At 34.4% G+C, this 20668-nt stretch overlaps 1 protein-coding gene across 1 annotated transcript; it reads right to left on the bottom strand.

The window, feature by feature from the left end:
* Positions 1-443: 443 nt before the first annotated feature.
* Positions 444-20387, bottom strand: LOC130014655 (cation/H(+) antiporter 20-like). Its single transcript, XM_050358510.2, has 4 exons — positions 20158-20387; positions 4876-5913; positions 1196-1996; positions 444-906 (listed from the first exon to the last, which is right to left on the bottom strand). Exons 1-4 carry the CDS (start codon positions 20341-20343, stop codon positions 637-639), a joined length of 2295 nt encoding a protein of 764 aa, XP_050214467.2. The 5' UTR covers positions 20344-20387; the 3' UTR covers positions 444-636.
* Positions 20388-20668: the final 281 nt, after the last annotated feature.

The following is a 20668-nucleotide window of genomic DNA, read 5'->3' as shown; positions in this document are numbered from 1 at the left end:
ATTCTAATAATAAGTTATAAAATATATTTTAATTTCATAATATGTATAATAAAATTAAAACAATTAATAAAAAATCTTAAAATAACTTCAATTTGAATAAAATTCAATTTATTGCAATCTATAATAATATATTAAGAACTAAAACATTACGTTTTAATTAATATTTAATATAAATATAATGGCTCTTTAAATATCACTCGAGTGTAATAATTTTAATTTAATAAACATTCATATTTATAATTATAATTATAATTATAATTTTGTTTGCAACGAATGCTTATATTAAAGCAAAAATTGCAAAAAAGAATATACTATTTATTTTTAATTTTTTTTATAATACATAATTAATGGGTAATGTAGTAAAAATTGACGAGTCACATTACGACGTGTGAAACACATAAAACGACACTAGTATATGAAAATGAACTTAGTTGTTAATCATCTTCCATAATCCATTTCCCACACTTTTTATTACTGATTTTTAAAATTTACAACAGAGAGGAGAATATTGAAATTGCAACTCACATACCAAAATATAATGTCTCTACAGCTAGACTATGCAAGCAGAGACTATCTGCGGAGTTTTTATCAAGCATGAACACGCTTCTGATCACTATATTATCATTTCGTAATTAATCATTTCAACATTATCGGATTGTGGTGCTGGATAATTAGCACAGAGGCTGTGATGCTCAATTCTAATGCACCTAAAACAACGCCTGTATGGCCTAGCTCAGGATGTTCTAGTTCCGTTACGGTAGCTCCCTTCCCCACAATCACCAAACTGAAGTTCATTCCTATGTTCATCATCTCCTCCCTTATATTCTTCATATCCTTCTCTATATACTCAACCAATCCATTCCATTTTCCTTGGAATTCCGCCACTGCTACTTCGTCATCTTCTTCCTGCAATTAGCGTGATCAAAACCGTTGTTCAGAGAGAATTTCACCATTTAAAAAATGTAATACTGGCAATTATCATCTTATAATTTTATAGATTAGTTTTTTGAATGACTGCTGATGTGACAATATGTTTTAAGAATATGTTTCAATCAGTTTGTCATATCAATTAAATTTGATGGAGAAGAATTGAAATACTTCCGCCAAAATTAAAAATATAGAAAAAAAGAATTGACACTCCAATTTAAAATATGTGATAAAATTTGAAATGTAGAAACGAGAAATGGCCTAATACCTTTGATGTGTCTATACATTCGAAAGCTTGTTGTTGTCGAAATCTTATCAGAGTAGTACTAATTCTCGGGTGTTCAGCCATCCAACCACCCATTTCAAGAGCCTTGCGATCATCGGAGCCGCCAAAAAACAGAATACAAACCTTCCGATCCGCGCAACTAAATCCACGGTCCACAAGTAGGGCTACGGAACATGGAGCACTCGCAAGAACATTTTGATTGACAAATCGTAATCCAGCATCAACTTCCTCTGTCCCGTCATTCCATTTCTTGTGGAACGGCAAAATTATCAAATCTACGCATTTACTTTCCGCTAAATTGCAAATATCGTCATGCATTGTCGACAATACCGACACAGAAGTTGACTGCCGAATTTTAACGCGGCCATCTCCAACTTTTCCGTGAACATTAAACGGGACTGCTATTTGATCATCACTACGGCTGGTCCGGGAGATCAATCTCTTAACGAAAGGAAAACCGTTCCTTCGAGTGCGTTGAACCATCATGATCGAAGATGATCGATCGGTGAGTTGAACAAGGTGCATTAGATAGAGCTTGAGAGACGATGTTTGGGGAGTCGTAGTTGATTCGATGAGATTGAGAATTGAAGGTAAATTGTCTGGATTATGAACGCAAGCTAGAATTCTCGCAGTGTGTTGAGAGTTTTGTCGAGTTGATGATTGAGTTTCCACTCGGAAGGTACGAGTTGATGGCTTGTAAATGGCCATTATTGTTGGAGTTGTCATGAAGGTGGTAACGAGGGCCATCAGAACTAAAATAGCAAACAACTCATCATTCAGCACCTGTTCATCATTAAACAAATAATTAAATTTATTCTTATAAGAAAAATTAGTCAACCATTAAAACATAAAAATTTGAATTTGAATTTTATTGTTGTTTTGAATTTTTTTGGATAAGGAATTAGTATAGAAATCCAATTGAAAATTTGAACAGTGAAATTGAGGGTTAAATATTTTTCCGATTACCAAACTATGGCTATTTTACACCACGGTTACCAATTATAAAGAGTTTTTTTACATAATATTATAGTTGAGTTACAAAATGATTATCGTACTATAATATTTTTATAAAATAGTGCCAAATTATAAAAAGTTGCAAAGCGGTCATAATTTCTTTTATAAAACAGATACTGACTTGTTGATGTGGACACTAATTTACTGATGTGGACGAGGCAAAGATATATAGTCAGATACCAAGTCGATAATCATTTTATATATATAAAAATAGTTTTGTGACTATTTTACAAAAAAATACAAATTGAGTAATCATTTTGTTACTTTTTGAAATTTGGCCATCATTTTGTCAAAAAAGATGTAGTTCGTTAATCGTTTTATTACTTTTTAAAATCTGGTAACCATTTTATAAAAATATTATAGTTAAGTTTCCGCAAAAATAATTAACCCGTGAAATTGATTGACAATTAAATAAATTTACAACAAATATCAAATTGAAATAAATTTACAATAAAAATATTAAATTGGAACAAATTTACCAGTTTTAAAAGCTTTAAATAAAATTATAATGAAAAATTTGACTTTTTAAACCATTAGGCCGTCAATTAATCATTGGAAATTTGTTTTTAAATTATTGTTTATCATATAAATTTATAAAGTATACATATTTTTTCAATTTAATTATAAACTTTAAAAAATATTAATTCTATATAAGATTTTTTTTTTCATAGTGATACATAGAGTCATTATATATGCGACATTTATTTTTTAGTGTGATTTTATTGAGATGGAAGTCATTGTTGACTGCCACCTCAATATATGATTTTTGTGTATCAGTAAAAAAAAACGATTTTTTTTTAAAAAGAGGTACAAAACGAGAATTTTTCAGGAGATCACCCATTCTACTGCTCTCGCCCAAACACGTTTAATTTCAGAGTTCTTATGGGATCCGGTGCATTAGTACTGATATGATCGCAAGGCGCACGTGAATTGGTAAGACGCTTTTCTGGCTTAAGTGAGGTCGCGAGTTCGAATCATACTCATGTACGCAGCCGTTTAAAATTTAGGGTAGAGTCTGCCTCCCACAAAAAACTTACATTCATTCGACTGTGGATTAGTTTGAATATGGAAAGTTTAAGGGTGTCATCTCATAGTTGAGGCTCGTTCAGAAAATTTTATGAGCCATGTAAAAGAATTATTATTAAATTAAAAATTATATAAAGCTCATAAAATTTATGAATTTTTTTAAATGAATCATTAGTGTCTGATTTTTACATATATTTAATATTTTTTGAAATCATACTTTTCGAGTGGGTGTAGGTGAGGATTTGTTGTATTCATGTGGAGCAATATTCCAACATGGAATATATAATCAAAGTCATAACTATTAGAGCTTAATGATTAATCTCGCTTTCAAAAGAAAAGGTTCAGCAAATTAATGAAGTTTTATTATTCCCACTAATGTTATTTTCAGCAATAGTCATATCATATGATAAGAAGGAAAAGAAAAATATTCCTCCGATTTATAATATTTGTCGCATTTGAAAAATATTTTAGTCCATAATATTTATCACTTTAGCATTTTAAATTTGTCTCCAATTAATTTGTTAAAAAACAATACAACAATGCAAATAAAAATAATAGTCATAAATAATAATAATAAATTTTAAGATAAGAATAATTTAGTAAAAAATATCTATAAATTCAGACATTTTAATTATTTTCTTAATCTTATATTAAAATAAAATACGACAAATATTATGAACCGGGAGAAGTATTGTCTTTAGTGAACCTAATCCATCATATAAAACTATAAAAGCTTAATGGCCAAAAAAATCCAAACCTTTACGTCTTGTTGCAATCATATCCAAACCTTTTAATATTTGCAATAATATCCAAATTGCATTATTTTGTTGCAATAATATCCAAATTGCACTTTTCATGTGATTTTTTTTGATTTTTTTGCCATTTTTTTAGGACTTTTACAATATTATTATACATCAAAACATAATAATAGCCTAATATCTTAATTGAAAACAACTAGTTTAGCCATCAATTTGACTATTATTGCTACAAAAAATGCAATTTGGATATTATTGCAACAAATAATTTTTTTTTGGATATTATTATAAAAATTAAAAGGTTTGGATATAATTGCAACAAGTCGTAATGGTTTGTTTTTTTTATCATTAGGCCAATTATAAGCCATCCACAAACAATGTGCAACGTGGTAAATTATAATAAATAATTCAATCATTTTGTAGCAAATAATTCTAAATATTTTCTCCGTTCAGTTTAAAAAGAGACATCACATTTTTAGATGTTCCATATAAGAAGTCCATATCGTGTTTTCCATGCTAATTTGCATCAAATTTTTATTTTTACCCATATTTCTCTTTCTTGTATTAATGGCTACACAACTTACAATACCGTCATTAATAGGGGTAAAATGAAAAAACACAATACTAATTATTGTTTTCCTTTTTAAAAATATTTATTGTTTTTAAGTCCATGTGAAAAAACATGTCCCTTTTAAATGGGACAGAAACATGTAAATTTAATAATTTTTAGAATCAATAAATGACATTGCTATAAAATGATTGGACTATTTATTGTAATTTTATTAGATGACACATTGTTTCTTGATGGTTCTTAACTCTATACCGTAAGTTAGGTTCACTTGAGAGTTTCTAAAAATAAAAACATACCTTTTTCTCTTTGCCAATGTTAAGAACAATGAGCTCCACCAAACCTTTTGTATTCATCAAAACTCCAAGCGCCAAAGACTCTCTCATCGGAATTTTGCACACCATAGCCACCGCAAATGTTCCGACAACCTTACCTACACAAGCCGTCGTTATTACCAACGCCAGAAGTCCCCATGCTTCAGCTCCTCGGATTTTCCCCACATCTGTCTTTAACCCACTCGAAGCAAAGTAAAGCGGAAGTAGCAAACCACAAACAAAATCTTCTATCCTCTTAATCAATCTCCCTGTAAATTCTCCTTCTTTAGGGATCATTAAACCAAACACAAATGCACCAAATATTGAATGTATTCCGATAAGATCGGTCATAAACCCGGACAACATTACTCCGGCTAAGGTTAAACAAACGTATGCTTCGTCCACTACATCTTGTCCTGGCGTGCATTGCCGCGCAACCCAATTCATCAGCGGTCGAACAAAAATGAACATGAAAGCAATAAAAGCAATTCCAGAAATAAGAACCCATATAGATGTTAAAGGGTTGGAGCTGGAATGACCCGCCCCACCGGTAGAGCCATTTCCGGCGAGTGCTACAGCTAGGGCTAGCAAGATCCATGCTGCTACGTCGTTGAATGCAGCTGCAGCCATGGCGGTTTGGCCGACTTGGGTGGTTAGAAGTTTGAGTTCTGCTAGAATACGAGCAAGAACAGGAAAAGCAGTAATGGATAGAGAAACTCCGATGAACAATATACATTGGATATGACCAACCTTGTCCATACCATGAACGGTTTTTCTAAGAAGGAACGACACTCCAATGCTGAATAGGAAAGGGAGGGAGATTCCAGCAAGAGCTATGCCGAAAGCTGTTTTTCCGGTACGACGGATTGAGGTTAAGTCCAGTTCGAGACCTACTAGGAAGAGAAAGAAAAGAAGACCCAAACTTGCCGCTGATTCTAGTATAGGAGTGCTCCATGAAGGAAAAACAATTTCCAGCAAGTCTTTGTTCCGGCCAAGAGCTGATGGTCCAAGCAGAATTCCGCCCTAGTACCATGCAAAAGGAATAATTAATCATCAATTAACTTTATATCTATATAGTTTAAATTGTATAAGCGCCAGACAGCAAACTGTTAGGTCGTGGGTTTATTTTCTTCTACTAACGCTCCCGTTCTTCAATTATATAAAAAAGACTTTATATATATATATATATATATATATATATATATATATATATATATATAAACACAAGGGAAAACAAATAAATTTACAGAGATATGCTTTTAAAATTATGCTTAATTAATTATTATTGTAGGTTTTATGATCATTACATATTACTAATAGATTACTAATTAAGTATTTAAAGATAGAGATCTATACTCCCCCAGAGAATTATTTTTGGTTCATAATATTTGTCATATTAAAATTTTAAAAAAATATTTATTGCTATTTTTTCAAGTACCTAGCATTAATAGAACTAAAAATACTAGTCAAATATAAAAGTAGTAGCAATTAATATGGGCAATTTAGTAAAATTGTATTCTAATCAAAACATTTTTATTACTTTTTTAATTTATATAAAATGACCAAATGGGACAAATATTATGGACGGAAGGAGTAGGAGTTAATAATTACTCCCTCCGTCCCATAAAATATAAACCATTATGACAAATATAAGATTTTAAAAAAGCATAGTTAAGTTTGTTAAAATTAGTTTTTTATTGAATTTTTCAATTTTATTCTATATATATATATATATATATAAATAATATATTAATGGTAATTGGTAGTCTAATATGCATATGGTTGCTTACTAATGTTTCTTATTTGTTTGCATATGGATAGATTATGGGGGTGACTTTAACGAATGAATTATAAATCTGTGTAAATTGTCTATTTTTTTATATAAAATACTTAATTATTACTTAAAGATCAATGATCGTTATAAAATTAAATTATGTTTCAATTATTCAATATACAGTACAATAAGAATTTGATTTGATAAATCGATGAGCTTAACTTGAATAGAAAAACATAATAATTATCCAATTTCTTCATAACTTACTAATTAGTTATGAATAAAAATACTTATCTATTTATTTAAAATTAATTGATTTGTAAACAGTTATAAATTAATATTTAATATTATAAATATACGTAAATCAATCGATCATATAAAATAAAAATTAAAAAATCAACTTTACTAATTTAAAGATATTATTGATTATTAGATTTAGAATTTATAAACTAATATTAAAAACTCTTATGTACTATATATTTAATCAATAAATTACTGACACATGCTATATAATATATTTTAAAACTTTATGAATAATTTGTATAATTATTCATAACGAATTTTTATTAGTATTATATAATTACTAGGGTATATGAGAAATCTTACCAAATATTAGAATCTCATTCTATAATTTTAAATGTACAATATCACAAAAAATATCTATATCATTTTGTATTTCCAACAAATTAATGAAAAAATAAAAATGTTAATTTAGTTTACATTGTCAATAATTAATATAATAAAATTATAAATAAATATTATTGACAACAATTGATTTAAAAATTAATAATTAAATTATTACATTTATTTTAAAAAAAATTCAATTAATTAATATTGATTATATATAGTATAACTATAATAAATTTACTTAATATAACATTGATGACTCATGTTATGAGCAACGTGCTAACACATAATGCTAAACTAGTATATGATAATTTTTTTTTTGTTCATTGCGATTCGATCAGCACTAAATAGTAAATATTGATAATTATACAATGATAAGACCAACTCCATTATATGCTAAAATACTGTTAAAAATCTGACCTTTTTACTCTAATCTATACTTAAACTCAATTTTATTTTAGTATTTTTGAATTAAGTTTGAAAAGTTCATTTTTTTTGTCGTTTATTAATTTTAACTTTAAGTGCTTAATAAGTATTAAATGATATTATATAATTAAAAGTATGAATTATTAATTTAACATTCTTTATTTGACATCAAAATATATTAAAAAATGAGACTGTCACGACCCAATTTCGTGGATCGTGACCGGCGCTAGGGTATGGGTATGGTCGTACCAAAACCCGTAGCAAGCCTTGCGGAAAAACAATAAACAATATAGATAACTTAAATATCTGAAAAGTTTAACAGCATGCCTTATATATAAAAATAAATAATCCGGAGTGAACATGCCAATAAATAATCGAGCAAATCGATAATCCCAAAGTATAATAATCCAATGAAATAAATAACTAGTTCTACTGCGGTCTAAGAGTTCGAAAAATAGAAACTAGTTTAATAACATAAAAACCTCCGAGGAATCAAAAGAATCGGAGTGGACCAGCTTTCAAATCATAAACCTGGAAAATTTGGGAAAACAACGGGGTCAGATATACTGAGATGAGTTCGCAATACTATTCACATTTATTAAGTTTAAAACCCTTAAATCAACACATTTTTATACTAATATAATATGATTATGGAAAAACAGTATTGAAATGATCCCAGCGTAAGTATGACATAGCATACCGATAAACCCAGAGTGGACGGGAACAAATCCTCGTCAAATAAATATACCAGCGTGAGCAAGACTTTAGTCTGCCGTTTCCCAGAGTACTTACCGGTGCACACAGTCTCGATACAAGCCTATCGAGTAGCTCGTTTCAATCCAGTTCCATAATCCGTAAAAACAGTTCGCAAACATTTATAATATTAAAATAAATTGCGGTACTTAATAAAGCGGTAAATAGCACTACAAACTCACTGCTTGCTTATCCACGTGATCTTGGCAAACAGCTAACCCTGCGTAGACTCCGAAGCACGAACAGTCGACGGGTCTAAAATAATAAATAGGTTAAAATCCGTTGACCCCTAACTCTAAGATCACTAGACACCACGTAGGACTAGCACAATTAAATAATCAGATAAATCACAGAAGAACACAATTCTCAAGTAAATTATAATGTCGTAATTAATTCAAGACTATTGAGTTCGTACTTAAATCCAATCCGAAAATATTATTAAAATAATATCTAATTGATAAATAAAATCAATTCCTCAAATAGTGGGGTAGCCGAGTTTCTTAAAACTACCAAACTAATCCCACATGTCGGGTGATCCAAGTCCAGCCCGGTCCAAAGTATTTTATCAAAAATATAAATCCGAGTTTATAATTCCCAAAAACAACTTTGATAAAATAAATATATTTATATTCAATTATAAACCATAGTTTATAATTATAGAATCAACTAATAAATAATAGTCAAATTTAAAACGGAACTCAATAACTTATAACTTAGGTAACCAATAGTTACCAGTAAAATACTTAACTAAAATAAATTAAGAAAATAATTTATTAGTTAAATTGTAGTTTAGCCAAATTGGCACGCCAATTCAATAATTCTAAAAATAGTAATAATTACCCAAGTAATTATAATTATAGTTTATTAAATAAATATCGATTTCAGATTATTGAAAACAATTTAAATTAAAAATCGAAATCATCATTCTCAAATTTAAAATAATAGTCTCGATTAGCAATTTAGAAATTAAAACGATAAACGAAGGTCCGGTTTTAAAATCGGTATTGAATAAATTAAAATCCTTATTTAATCAAGATAAACAACCATTAATAATAAGAACCAATTATTGACCAACAAATATGAAAGAAATCATGATAACCATACACAATGAAACATTTCATTCCCGCCACCAACCAATTTGTCATGAAATCCAATAATAATTATGTATCAAATAAGAAACCAATTTTAGCACTTAAGAATACAGTGATCATATTAATAAGGAATGAAAAATCGAATTGAAGCTACATGAACATGCACAGTGAACCCAACAATTTGAACAATATACTGCCGCCAAAACCAAATTCTCAAATCAACACCACCAGACGTTAAACTCCAATAATCAATCAAACAATTTAAACATAGATCATTATCCAGTATTCATAACCAAACCATTGTGAGCCTTACATAATTATTGAATCTGAAAAGCCATGACAATGAAATTATACTGCCAACTTCGATATCAAGGAATCGATGCCATTTATAATATTAGCAACCAATAATTGCGCCAAACATGAACGATGATCATAACCAAAAGAAAACAACATGAGATTATAGTCCTTAGACTACGAATAGCTTAATCAAATTGAACAAGACCATCGGCAGAAACATCAAGCAAAATAGTTAACATATTAACATTCAAAACGATAAAACGACGGCGCGAATAACGAAAAGATTAGCGTACCGTTTGACAATAACAAGGTTTAGAATCGTAGAGGCGAGCGTCTATTATAACCAGGACGAGAAGGATCCAAATTTAACGCTAAAACGAAAGAGAACGGTTCAATATACGAAAGTATCGATTGTAAGAAAACTGAAAATTTGAACAATGACTTACCGAATAATACAAGAACTTGGAGGGATTAGTTGTGAATAATTTCAGTGAATGACGGAGTGTAGATGTCGGCTAGGGCTAGAGGGAACTGAGGGGAAGAATTTAGTATTAGAACGTGAAATATACAATGAGGAAATTAGGGTAGAAGTCGTGCTAAAGTAGGAAAGAAACGTGCCCAACAGCAGCAAGAGATCAAACAATTTCTCATGAAATTGCATGGGCCGGCCAAAATGAAAAAAAAAAAGCCCAGCCGAAGGAAGTGAACAATTGCTTGAGCAATTGTATGGCCAAACCGTAGGAAGCCCAACAACAAACCAAAGAACATTACTCAAACCAGAAATCGAACCACGACTTCGCAAATGATCCCAAATGTCATCGGAAACTCAACGGAAAAAAAAAAAATAAAAATACGAGATATTACATTCTCCCCAACTTATTAAAAATTCGTCCTCGAATTTAATCACAATTAACACATAACACTTAAAATAACACAACACAAGTAAAACTCACAAAAATTTCACATAGCAAATAATTTTCGTACCTCAAGGAAAAAGAAAAGGATAGCGACTCCGCATATCCGACTCGTTCTCCCAAGTGCACTCCTCAACAGAATGGTTCCGCCAAAGAACCTTGACCATCGGAATCTCCTTACTCCGTAACTTACGAACCTGCGTATCAACAATCTCTACAGGCTGCTCCTCGTAAGATAGCTCATGGTCAATCTCAACACTCTGGGGTACTATCACGTGAGAAGGATCAGAAATACACTTCCTCAACATGGAAATGTGAAACACTGGGTGAACCAACGACATATCTGGTGGCAACGCTAACTTGTACGCCACTGCTCCAATACGCTCAATGATTTCATACGGACCAACATATCTCGGTGCTAACTTCCCCTTAACACCAAAACGCACAACGCCCTTCATAGGCGAAACCCGAAGAAACACGAAATCTCCAACCCGAAACTCCATGTCTTTTCTCTTTGGATCAGCATAACTCTTATGCCGACTAAACGCTGTCTCCAATCTCCGCTTGATCAACGGTACCTTCTCTGAGGTAATCTGAATAATCTCTGCTCCCGAGAGCTTGCGCTCGCCAACCTCCTCCCAACAGATAGGAGATCGACACTTGCGCCCGTACAAGGCCTCATAAGGTGCCATCTCGATACTAGCGTGGTAACTGTTGTTGTAGGAAAACTCAATCAAAGGCAAATGAGTATCCCAGCTACCCTGAAAATCCAGAACACACATCCTGAGCATGTCCTCCAAGGTCTGAATAGTCCTCTCAGACTGACCGTCCGTCTGAGGATGAAAAGCAGTACTGAAATCCAATCTCGTACCCAAAGATTCCTGCATCGCTTTCCAAAACCGAGAGGTGAAAACTGAACCTCTGTCCGAAACTATCGACACTGGTACACCATGGAGACTCACAATCCGATCGATGTACAACTGTGCCAATTTCGAAGCCTGGTAAGTAACCTTGATCGGCAAGAAGTGAGCTGACTTGGTCAAACGGTCAATTATCACCCAAATCGAATCATACCCCTGTCGGGTACGTGGCAAACCAACCACAAAATCCATGGCGATTCGCTCCCATTTCCACTCTGGAATAGGTAGCGGTTGCAGATATCCAAACGGTCTCTGATGCTCTAACTTTACCTGCTGGCAAGTCAAACACTTAGACACAAACTCTGCAACATCCTTTTTCATTCCGCTCCACCAGTACGTACCCTTGAGGTCATGGTACATCTTGGTAGAACCCGGATGAACACTGTAAGCTGACTTGTGCGCTTCCTCCAGAATCTGGTCTCTCAAACCATCCGAATCCGGAACACACAGTCGAGAACCGTACCTGAGAACTCCATCCGCCAGAACAAACTCAGAATTTCCATCTAGATGGATCTCCTCCATAATTCGTTTCAATTGTGGATCCTCAGCTTGTGAAGCTTTGATCCTATCAATCAAAACCGGTTGCACCTGCAACTGTGCCAACAAACAACCTCTCTGTGAAACCTGAAATCCGTATCCCGAAGCTAACAGACTATGCCACTCACGAACCATGGGTCTCCGCCCAACCTCAGAAATATGGGCCAAACTGCCCGAAGATTTGCGACTCAACGCATCGGCTACCACATTAGCCTTACCCGGATGGTACTGAATAGTACAATCGTAGTCTTTCAGTAACTCCAACCATCTCCGCTGTCTCAGATTCAGCTCACGCTGATCAAAAATGTACTTCAGACTCTTATGATCAGTGAAGATCTCGCAAGTCGCACCGTACAAATAGTGCCTCCAGATCTTGAGAGCAAAGACCACAGCTGCTAACTCCAGATCATGAGTAGGATAATTCACCTCATGCTTCTTCAGCTGGCGAGAAGCATAGGCAATCACCTTACCATGTTGCATAAGAACGCAACCCAAACCGATACGTGAAGCATCACAATAGACAGTGAACCCCTCAATGCCAGATGGCAAAGCTAACACAGGAGCTGTAGTCAGAATCTCTTTGAGCTTCTCAAAGCTCGCCTCGCACTTGTCAGTCCACTCAAACTTAACACCTTTCTGTGTCAGTTTAGTCATCGGTGCAGATATTCTGGAGAAATCCTGCACGAACCGACGATAATAGCCAGCTAACCCCAGAAAACTTCTGATCTCGGTAACTGACCTCGGCCTCTGCCAATCCATAACTGCCTCAATCTTCGTCGGATCAACCTTGATCCCATCCTTCGACACCACGTGTCCTAAGAAGGTAACTTGATCCAGCCAAAATTCGCACTTCGAGAACTTAGCATACAGCTGATGCTCACGCAAAGTCTGCAGTATCGTTCTCAAGTGGAAAGCATGCTCCTCCTCACTCCGAGAGTAAATCAGTATGTCATCAATAAACACAATGACGAACTGATCCAGAAACGGCTTGAATACCCGGTTCATCATATCCATAAACGCTGCTGGTGCGTTAGTCAACCCAAAGGACATGACCAGAAACTCGAAATGCCCATACCGCGTTCTGAAAGCAGTCTTAGGCACATCGACGTCTCGAATCCGAAGTTGATGATACCCGGATCTCAAATCAATCTTCGAAAAGCACTTAGCACCCTCCAACTGGTCGAACAAATCATCAATACGAGGAAGAGGATACCGGTTCTTGATAGTAACCTTGTTCAGCTGTCTGTAGTCAATACACAGCCGAAATGACCCATCCTTCTTCTTGACAAACAACACCGGAGCACCCCACGGAGAAGTACTCGGTCTGATAAAACCACTATCAAGCAATTCCTGTAACTGTTCCTTCAACTCTTTAAGCTCCGCAGGAGCCATCCGATACGGCGGTATCGAAATAGGAGCTGTGCCAGGAGCAACATCAATACAGAACTCGATGTCACGATCGGGTGGTAATCCAGGCAACTCCTCTGGAAATACATCAGTGAATTCATTCACTATCGGAACACTATGCACATCACCACTGTCACCCTCTAAGTCACGAACAACTGCTAAAAAGGCCTGGCAACCCTTGCCCATCATACGCTTGGCCTTGATCGCCGAAATTAGATTCTTAGGCGCTTCTGTCTTTTCCCCTTGGAAGGAAAAAGGCATGCCACCCGGAATCCCAAACAATACCGACTTCCCTCGACAGTCGATAGATGCAAAATGGCGTGAGAGCCAATCCATCCCCAAGATGACATCAAAAGTCAATACATCAAGCATAATCAAGTCAGCACTAAGCTCTCTACCATGTATAACCACAGAACAGGAAGGATAGACCACATCCACCACAACACAGTCAGACAAAGGCGTAGATACAGATAAAGGCTCTAACAACCTAGATGGTGTCACACCCAATTTAGCAGCAAAACTCGATGAAACAAAAGAGTGTGTAGCACCCGCATCAAATAAAACCAAGGCATCTACAAATGAAATGGGAATAGTACCTTGCACCACGGCGTTTGATGCACGAGCATCCTGAGGAGTCAGAGCAAATACTCTGGCCTGACCCTGTCCCTGCTGCGGTGCCTGAGAAGAACTGTAACTACCCGAGCCTCTACCACCGTTCCCACGGCCACCAAAACCACGCCCTCCTGAACCACGGCCCCGCTGGCCACCAAACGAAGCGGCAGGTTGAGAATACCCTGCCGAAGGAGTGAAAACGGGCCTCTGCTGCTGAAAGAACGGCTGAGCAACACTAGCCGATGACATCTGCTGCCCAGACGACGGACACTCCCTAGCAAAGTGACCCTGCTGGCCACAAGCATAGCAGCTACCTGGTGCAACTGTGCACTGTCCCGAATGTCTGCGCCTGCAGTTCTGACAAAACGGAACGCTAGAAGTACCACTGTAACCGCGACCAGATCCACGGCTATTCCCACTGTAACCCGAACTGTGAGAATACGGCTGATACCCTTTTCGAACACCTCCTTTCTGACTCTTATACTGGGAAGGCTTGTGGTGATAGTTGCTGCTACCACCCTGCTGCCCAACACTCGCCTTCTTCGTCTCAGTCATTTTCCCAAAGTGCAGTAAATTTGCCTCCATCCGACGGGCACTGTCCACTACAGCAGAAAATTCCTTGGTCGTCTCAGTCAGAAGACTAATAAAGTCAGCACCCAGACCCTTCACGTATCTATCGTTCACCCTTTGTTGTTCAGTCTGCAGATCTGGGGCAAAGCGACTAAGTCTCACGAACTCAGTAGTGTACTCGTGTACCGATCTGTCATCTCTCTTCAGAACCAGCAGTCTGTCTCTGAAACCCTCTGTCACTGAAAATGGCAAGAAGAAAGCTCTGAATTTCGCCACAAACTGAGCCCAGGAGATGGTAGCCATGTCAGCATGAACAGAGTTACGAAACCAGTCCCCAGCTGAACCCTTCATTGACATCTCTACCAGAACGACGGTCTGACGCTCTGTAGCCTGTAGTCGCCGAGCATTCTGCTCAACCTCCTCGAGAAAATCCAGCGCGTCTCCAGAACCGTCAAACTCCGTTGGCTTCAGCCTCATGTAAGCCAATACCAGATCCCTGTCAGTGGTTCCAACACCACCAACTGCTACACCACCAGCCTGTGGTGCCTGTTGCTGCACGATCTGTCCCAGCATAGCATACTGGTTCTGCATGGCGATCTGTCCCGCCTGCAGTTGCACTTGATTATTCTGGAGTGCAGTGATCCCAGCCAAAAACGTCGTGAAGTCAAATGGATCGATAGGAGCTTGTGGTACACCTGGTGCCTGAACGCCTGCACCACCACGTCCCCTACCTCTACCTCCAGCAGCCTGACCTCTGCCACCCCGACCTCTGCCAGCTCGGCCTCTACCGGCCGGAACTCCACCTGCACGTCCCCTACCAACTTGAACCTCTGGTTCATGTTGGTCGACCTCAATCGACATAGCGTCATCAGCTTCAGCCTCAGCCTGAGCTGCAGCACGCCTACGAGTATTCATTCCTAAGAATGAAACAAACAATTCTCAAATAATGCCCACTTGGCAACACCCAGAGTATAATTAAACAGTTCAAAAATTAACAATTTATCCAGAGTAATAACACAAACATTCCAGAGTAAAGCAAAAATTTCGCAAAGTAAAACATTAGTAACACATAAGACCGACTCAAACATCCCTAAAGGTGAAGGTAGAAAGTTTTAAAAACAAAAGATGACGTTTCAAAAGACAAAACTTGAATCCTAATTCCGCAGTAGATCCTATGACACAACTATAACACTTAACATGCCTTAACGCGATAAACACGTAACATGAGAAAATTTGGCCTTAGTTCGAAACTAAAGCTCTGATACCAACTTTGTCACGACCCAATTTCGTGGATCGTGACCGGCGCTAGGGTATGGTCGTACCAAAACCCGTAGCAAGCCTTGCGGAAAAACAATAAACAATATAGATAACTTAAATATCTGAAAAGTTTAACAGCATGCCTTATATATAAAAATAAATAATCCGGAGTGAACATGCCAATAAATAATCGAGCAAATCGATAATCCCAAAGTATAATAATCCAATGAAATAAATAACTAGTTCTACTGCGGTCTAAGAGTTCGAAAAATAGAAACTAGTTTAATAACATAAAAACCTCCGAGGAATCAAAAGAATCGGAGTGGACCAGCTTTCAAATCATAAACCTGGAAAATTTGGGAAAACAACGGGGTCAGATATACTGAGATGAGTTCGCAATACTATTCACATTTATTAAGTTTAAAACCCTTAAATCAACACATTTTTATACTAATATAATATGATTATGGAAAAACAGTATTGAAATGATCCCAGCGTAAGTATGACATAGCATACCGATAAACCCAGAGTGGACGGGAACAAATCCTCGTCAAATAAATATACCAGCGTGAGCAAGACTTTAGTCTGCCGTTTCCCAGAGTACTTACCGGTGCACACAGTCTCGATACAAGCCTATCGAGTAGCTCGTTTCAATCCAGTTCCATAATCCGTAAAAACAGTTCGCAAACATTTATAATATTAAAATAAATTGCGGTACTTAATAAAGCGGTAAATAGCACTACAAACTCACTGCTTGCTTATCCACGTGATCTTGGCAAACAGCTAACCCTGCGTAGACTCCGAAGCACGAACAGTCGACGGGTCTAAAATCATAAATAGGTTAAAATCCGTTGACCCCTAACTCTAAGATCACTAGACACCACGTAGGACTAGCACAATTAAATAATCAGATAAATCACAGAAGAACACAATTCTCAAGTAAATTATAATGTCGTAATTAATTCAAGACTATTGAGTTCGTACTTAAATCCAATCCGAAAATATTATTAAAATAATATCTAATTGATAAATAAAATCAATTCCTCAAATAGTGGGGTAGCCGAGTTTCTTAAAACTACCAAACTAATCCCACATGTCGGGTGATCCAAGTCCAGCCCGGTCCAAAGTATTTTATCAAAAATATAAATCCGAGTTTATAATTCCCAAAAACAACTTTGATAAAATAAATATATTTATATTCAATTATAAACCATAGTTTATAATTATAGAATCAACTAATAAATAATAGTCAAATTTAAAACGGAACTCAATAACTTATAACTTAGGTAACCAATAGTTACCGGTAAAATACTTAACTAAAATAAATTAAGAAAATAATTTATTAGTTAAATTGTAGTTTAGCCAAATTGGCACGCCAATTCAATAATTCTAAAAATAGTAATAATTACCCAAGTAATTATAATTATAGTTTATTAAATAAATATCGATTTCAGATTATTGAAAACAATTTAAATTAAAAATCGAAATCATCATTCTCAAATTTAAAATAATAGTCTCGATTAGCAATTTAGAAATTAAAACGATAAACGAAGGTCCGGTTTTAAAATCGGTATTGAATAAATTAAAATCCTTATTTAATCAAGATAAACAACCATTAATAATAAGAACCAATTATTGACCAACAAATATGAAAGAAATCATGATAACCATACACAATGAAACATTTCATTCCCGCCACCAACCAATTTGTCATGAAATCCAATAATAATTATGTATCAAATAAGAAACCAATTTTAGCACTTAAGAATACAGTGATCATATTAATAAGGAATGAAAAATCGAATTGAAGCTACATGAACATGCACAGTGAACCCAACAATTTGAACAATATACTGCCGCCAAAACCAAATTCTCAAATCAACACCACCAGACGTTAAACTCCAATAATCAATCAAACAATTTAAACATAGATCATTATCCAGTATTCATAACCAAACCATTGTGAGCCTTACATAATTATTGAATCTGAAAAGCCATGACAATGAAATTATACTGCCAACTTCGATATCAAGGAATCGATGCCATTTATAATATTAGCAACCAATAATTGCGCCAAACATGAACGATGATCATAACCAAAAGAAAACAACATGAGATTATAGTCCTTAGACTACGAATAGCTTAATCAAATTGAACAAGACCATCGGCAGAAACATCAAGCAAAATAGTTAACATATTAACATTCAAAACGATAAAACGACGGCGCGAATAACGAAAAGATTAGCGTACCGTTTGACAATAACAAGGTTTAGAATCGTAGAGGCGAGCGTCTATTATAACCAGGACGAGAAGGATCCAAATTTAACGCTAAAACGAAAGAGAACGGTTCAATATACGAAAGTATCGATTGTAAGAAAACTGAAAATTTGAACAATGACTTACCGAATAATACAAGAACTTGGAGGGATTAGTTGTGAATAATTTCAGTGAATGACGGAGTGTAGATGTCGGCTAGGGCTAGAGGGAACTGAGGGGAAGAATTTAGTATTAGAACGTGAAATATACAATGAGGAAATTAGGGTAGAAGTCGTGCTAAAGTAGGAAAGAAACGTGCCCAACAGCAGCAAGAGATCAAACAATTTCTCATGAAATTGCATGGGCCGGCCAAAATGAAAAAAAAAAAGCCCAGCCGAAGGAAGTGAACAATTGCTTGAGCAATTGTATGGCCAAACCGTAGGAAGCCCAACAACAAACCAAAGAACATTACTCAAACCAGAAATCGAACCACGACTTCGCAAATGATCCCAAATGTCATCGGAAACTCAACGGAAAAAAAAAAAATAAAAATACGAGATATTACAGAGACTGTATGTGCTAAAAATATAAATATAAGCGTAAAGTTATAAATGTTTTTTTTTTAAATCTTATACATGTTTTAATATAGTAATATTGAATTTAAAAAAGAGTATAGTTAGTTATGTTTTTTAGTGCGAAGTGTAATAGATCGGAAAAAATACTATAGAAACACTATCTTAATTTTTTGGATTAAGATGCCTTAATTAATTTTTAAAAGTTAGTTAAAATAAAAATAAGCTATTGAATCTATAGAAATATAATTATTAGTATATTTTAAGTTGATTTTAAGAGAAATCTCTTTTTTATAATTTAGAAGAAAGGTTAAATACAAATTAAACAATAAATTTTAGCATGTTTTATAATTGCAATACAAATTTTAAAACTTAGTAAAACTATGTTCTGGCGAGTTGAAATATCAAATTAGTTTCCATAAAAAAACACTAATATAAACACCATAATATATACTATTCTGATCCGACAGCCACATAAGCAAATTTTCAACTGAATATAGTTTGGTGTTAGAATTTAGCAAAAAATAAAATCATTGATTGATTTTGTCAAATTTTAAATTTTTTATAATCCTGAAACACATTAAAATTCAATAATGTTTTATTGTTTTTTGCAGTAAACTCTTTTAAAAACCTTTAGTAAATAAAAAAGTTTAATATTAGTATAAACTAAGCATAATAAATGTATTTGAAATTAATTGAAAAGTTAGTGATATATTTACATATATATAATACAAAAATAAAAAAAAGCTTAAATGCACCAAAAAAATCACCAACTTTCGCGTGTTATTGATATTTAACATAATATTTTAGTTTTGACATATTTAACATGAAATTTTTAATTCTTTTCAATTAAAACCACGTGTGTTTTTTTTTTTCAAAAAATAATGTCAATTTACATACAAAACGGTGACGGTTTAATTGTAAAAAATTTGAAAGTTCATGTACATTTTTGACAAAATTAAAAATTTACGTTAAATATTAAAAACGTGCGAAAATTGGTAATTTTTGTTGCATTTAACCCTATAAAAAAATAATAAAACAATCAACATAAAAACATATTTAAAATAAAAACTATTGCGTAGTTATACAAGTAATTTTACAGTTTATAATTTAAAAAGAAACTTTTTTTTGACAATAGTACTTTTACAGTTTAAAGTTTGAAAATACTAGTAAATTACAGTCAAAGATGCAATAATTAAAAGGACATAGTATAATAATATGATTATATGGTAGATGGAAGGAAAACAAATATACAATTATTTCTGCAACAACTCGTGGTTGTCGAAGGGGCTTTAGAAGGAAAGTGAGGAAGCGGGTGACGAAGAGAACTAGAATTGCTTGAACTATTAGTAATGGGAAGGCATAATTTAGAGGATTATCGCCTTGCCACACTCCACCAGAAGAGGTTTTTATGGTCGCAAAGTTGCGTATTTGTTGCATAGTTTTGGGCCAAATAATAAAATTTTAGGGTTTTGTTTTGGTTTGTGAGTAAGGTTTAGCTTCTGGATGAATAGGGTTTTATAGAAGTGGCGTTCCTTGTCGGTTGTGCATGAAATGTTAGTGCACTTATTTTCCAGAATTATTTAAGATGGCGCACTACGAATTTGTGGCCATGAGCGCACTACATTTCTGTAAAAAGAAACGAAATCTGCACTAGAGTATTATTTAAGGATTACTTTTAAAATATCTTATTTTTAAATATATATTTATAGTTATTTTTGGCCATTTTTTCATAATTTCTGATACTTATCTAGAAATGACCGGA

The sequence above is a fragment of the Mercurialis annua genome, linkage group LG1-X (assembly GCF_937616625.2).
Source record: "Mercurialis annua linkage group LG1-X, ddMerAnnu1.2, whole genome shotgun sequence".
Lineage (NCBI taxonomy): Eukaryota > Viridiplantae > Streptophyta > Magnoliopsida > Malpighiales > Euphorbiaceae > Mercurialis > Mercurialis annua.
Note: the sequence above shows the minus strand (reverse complement) of the source record. Positions and strands in the feature narration are given on the sequence as shown.

Coding starts and splice junctions, on each gene's coding strand:
- LOC130014655 (XM_050358510.2), bottom strand. CDS start 20,343: ATGCAACAAATACGCAACTTTGCGACCATAAAAACCTCTTCTGGTGGA. Junction 5,914..20,157: donor GAGTTGTTGCAGAAATAATT/GTATATTTGTTT, acceptor GCATGGTACTAG/GGCGGAATTCTGCTTGGACC. Junction 1,997..4,875: donor ACATTGGCAAAGAGAAAAAG/GTATGTTTTTAT, acceptor AATGATGAACAG/GTGCTGAATGATGAGTTGTT.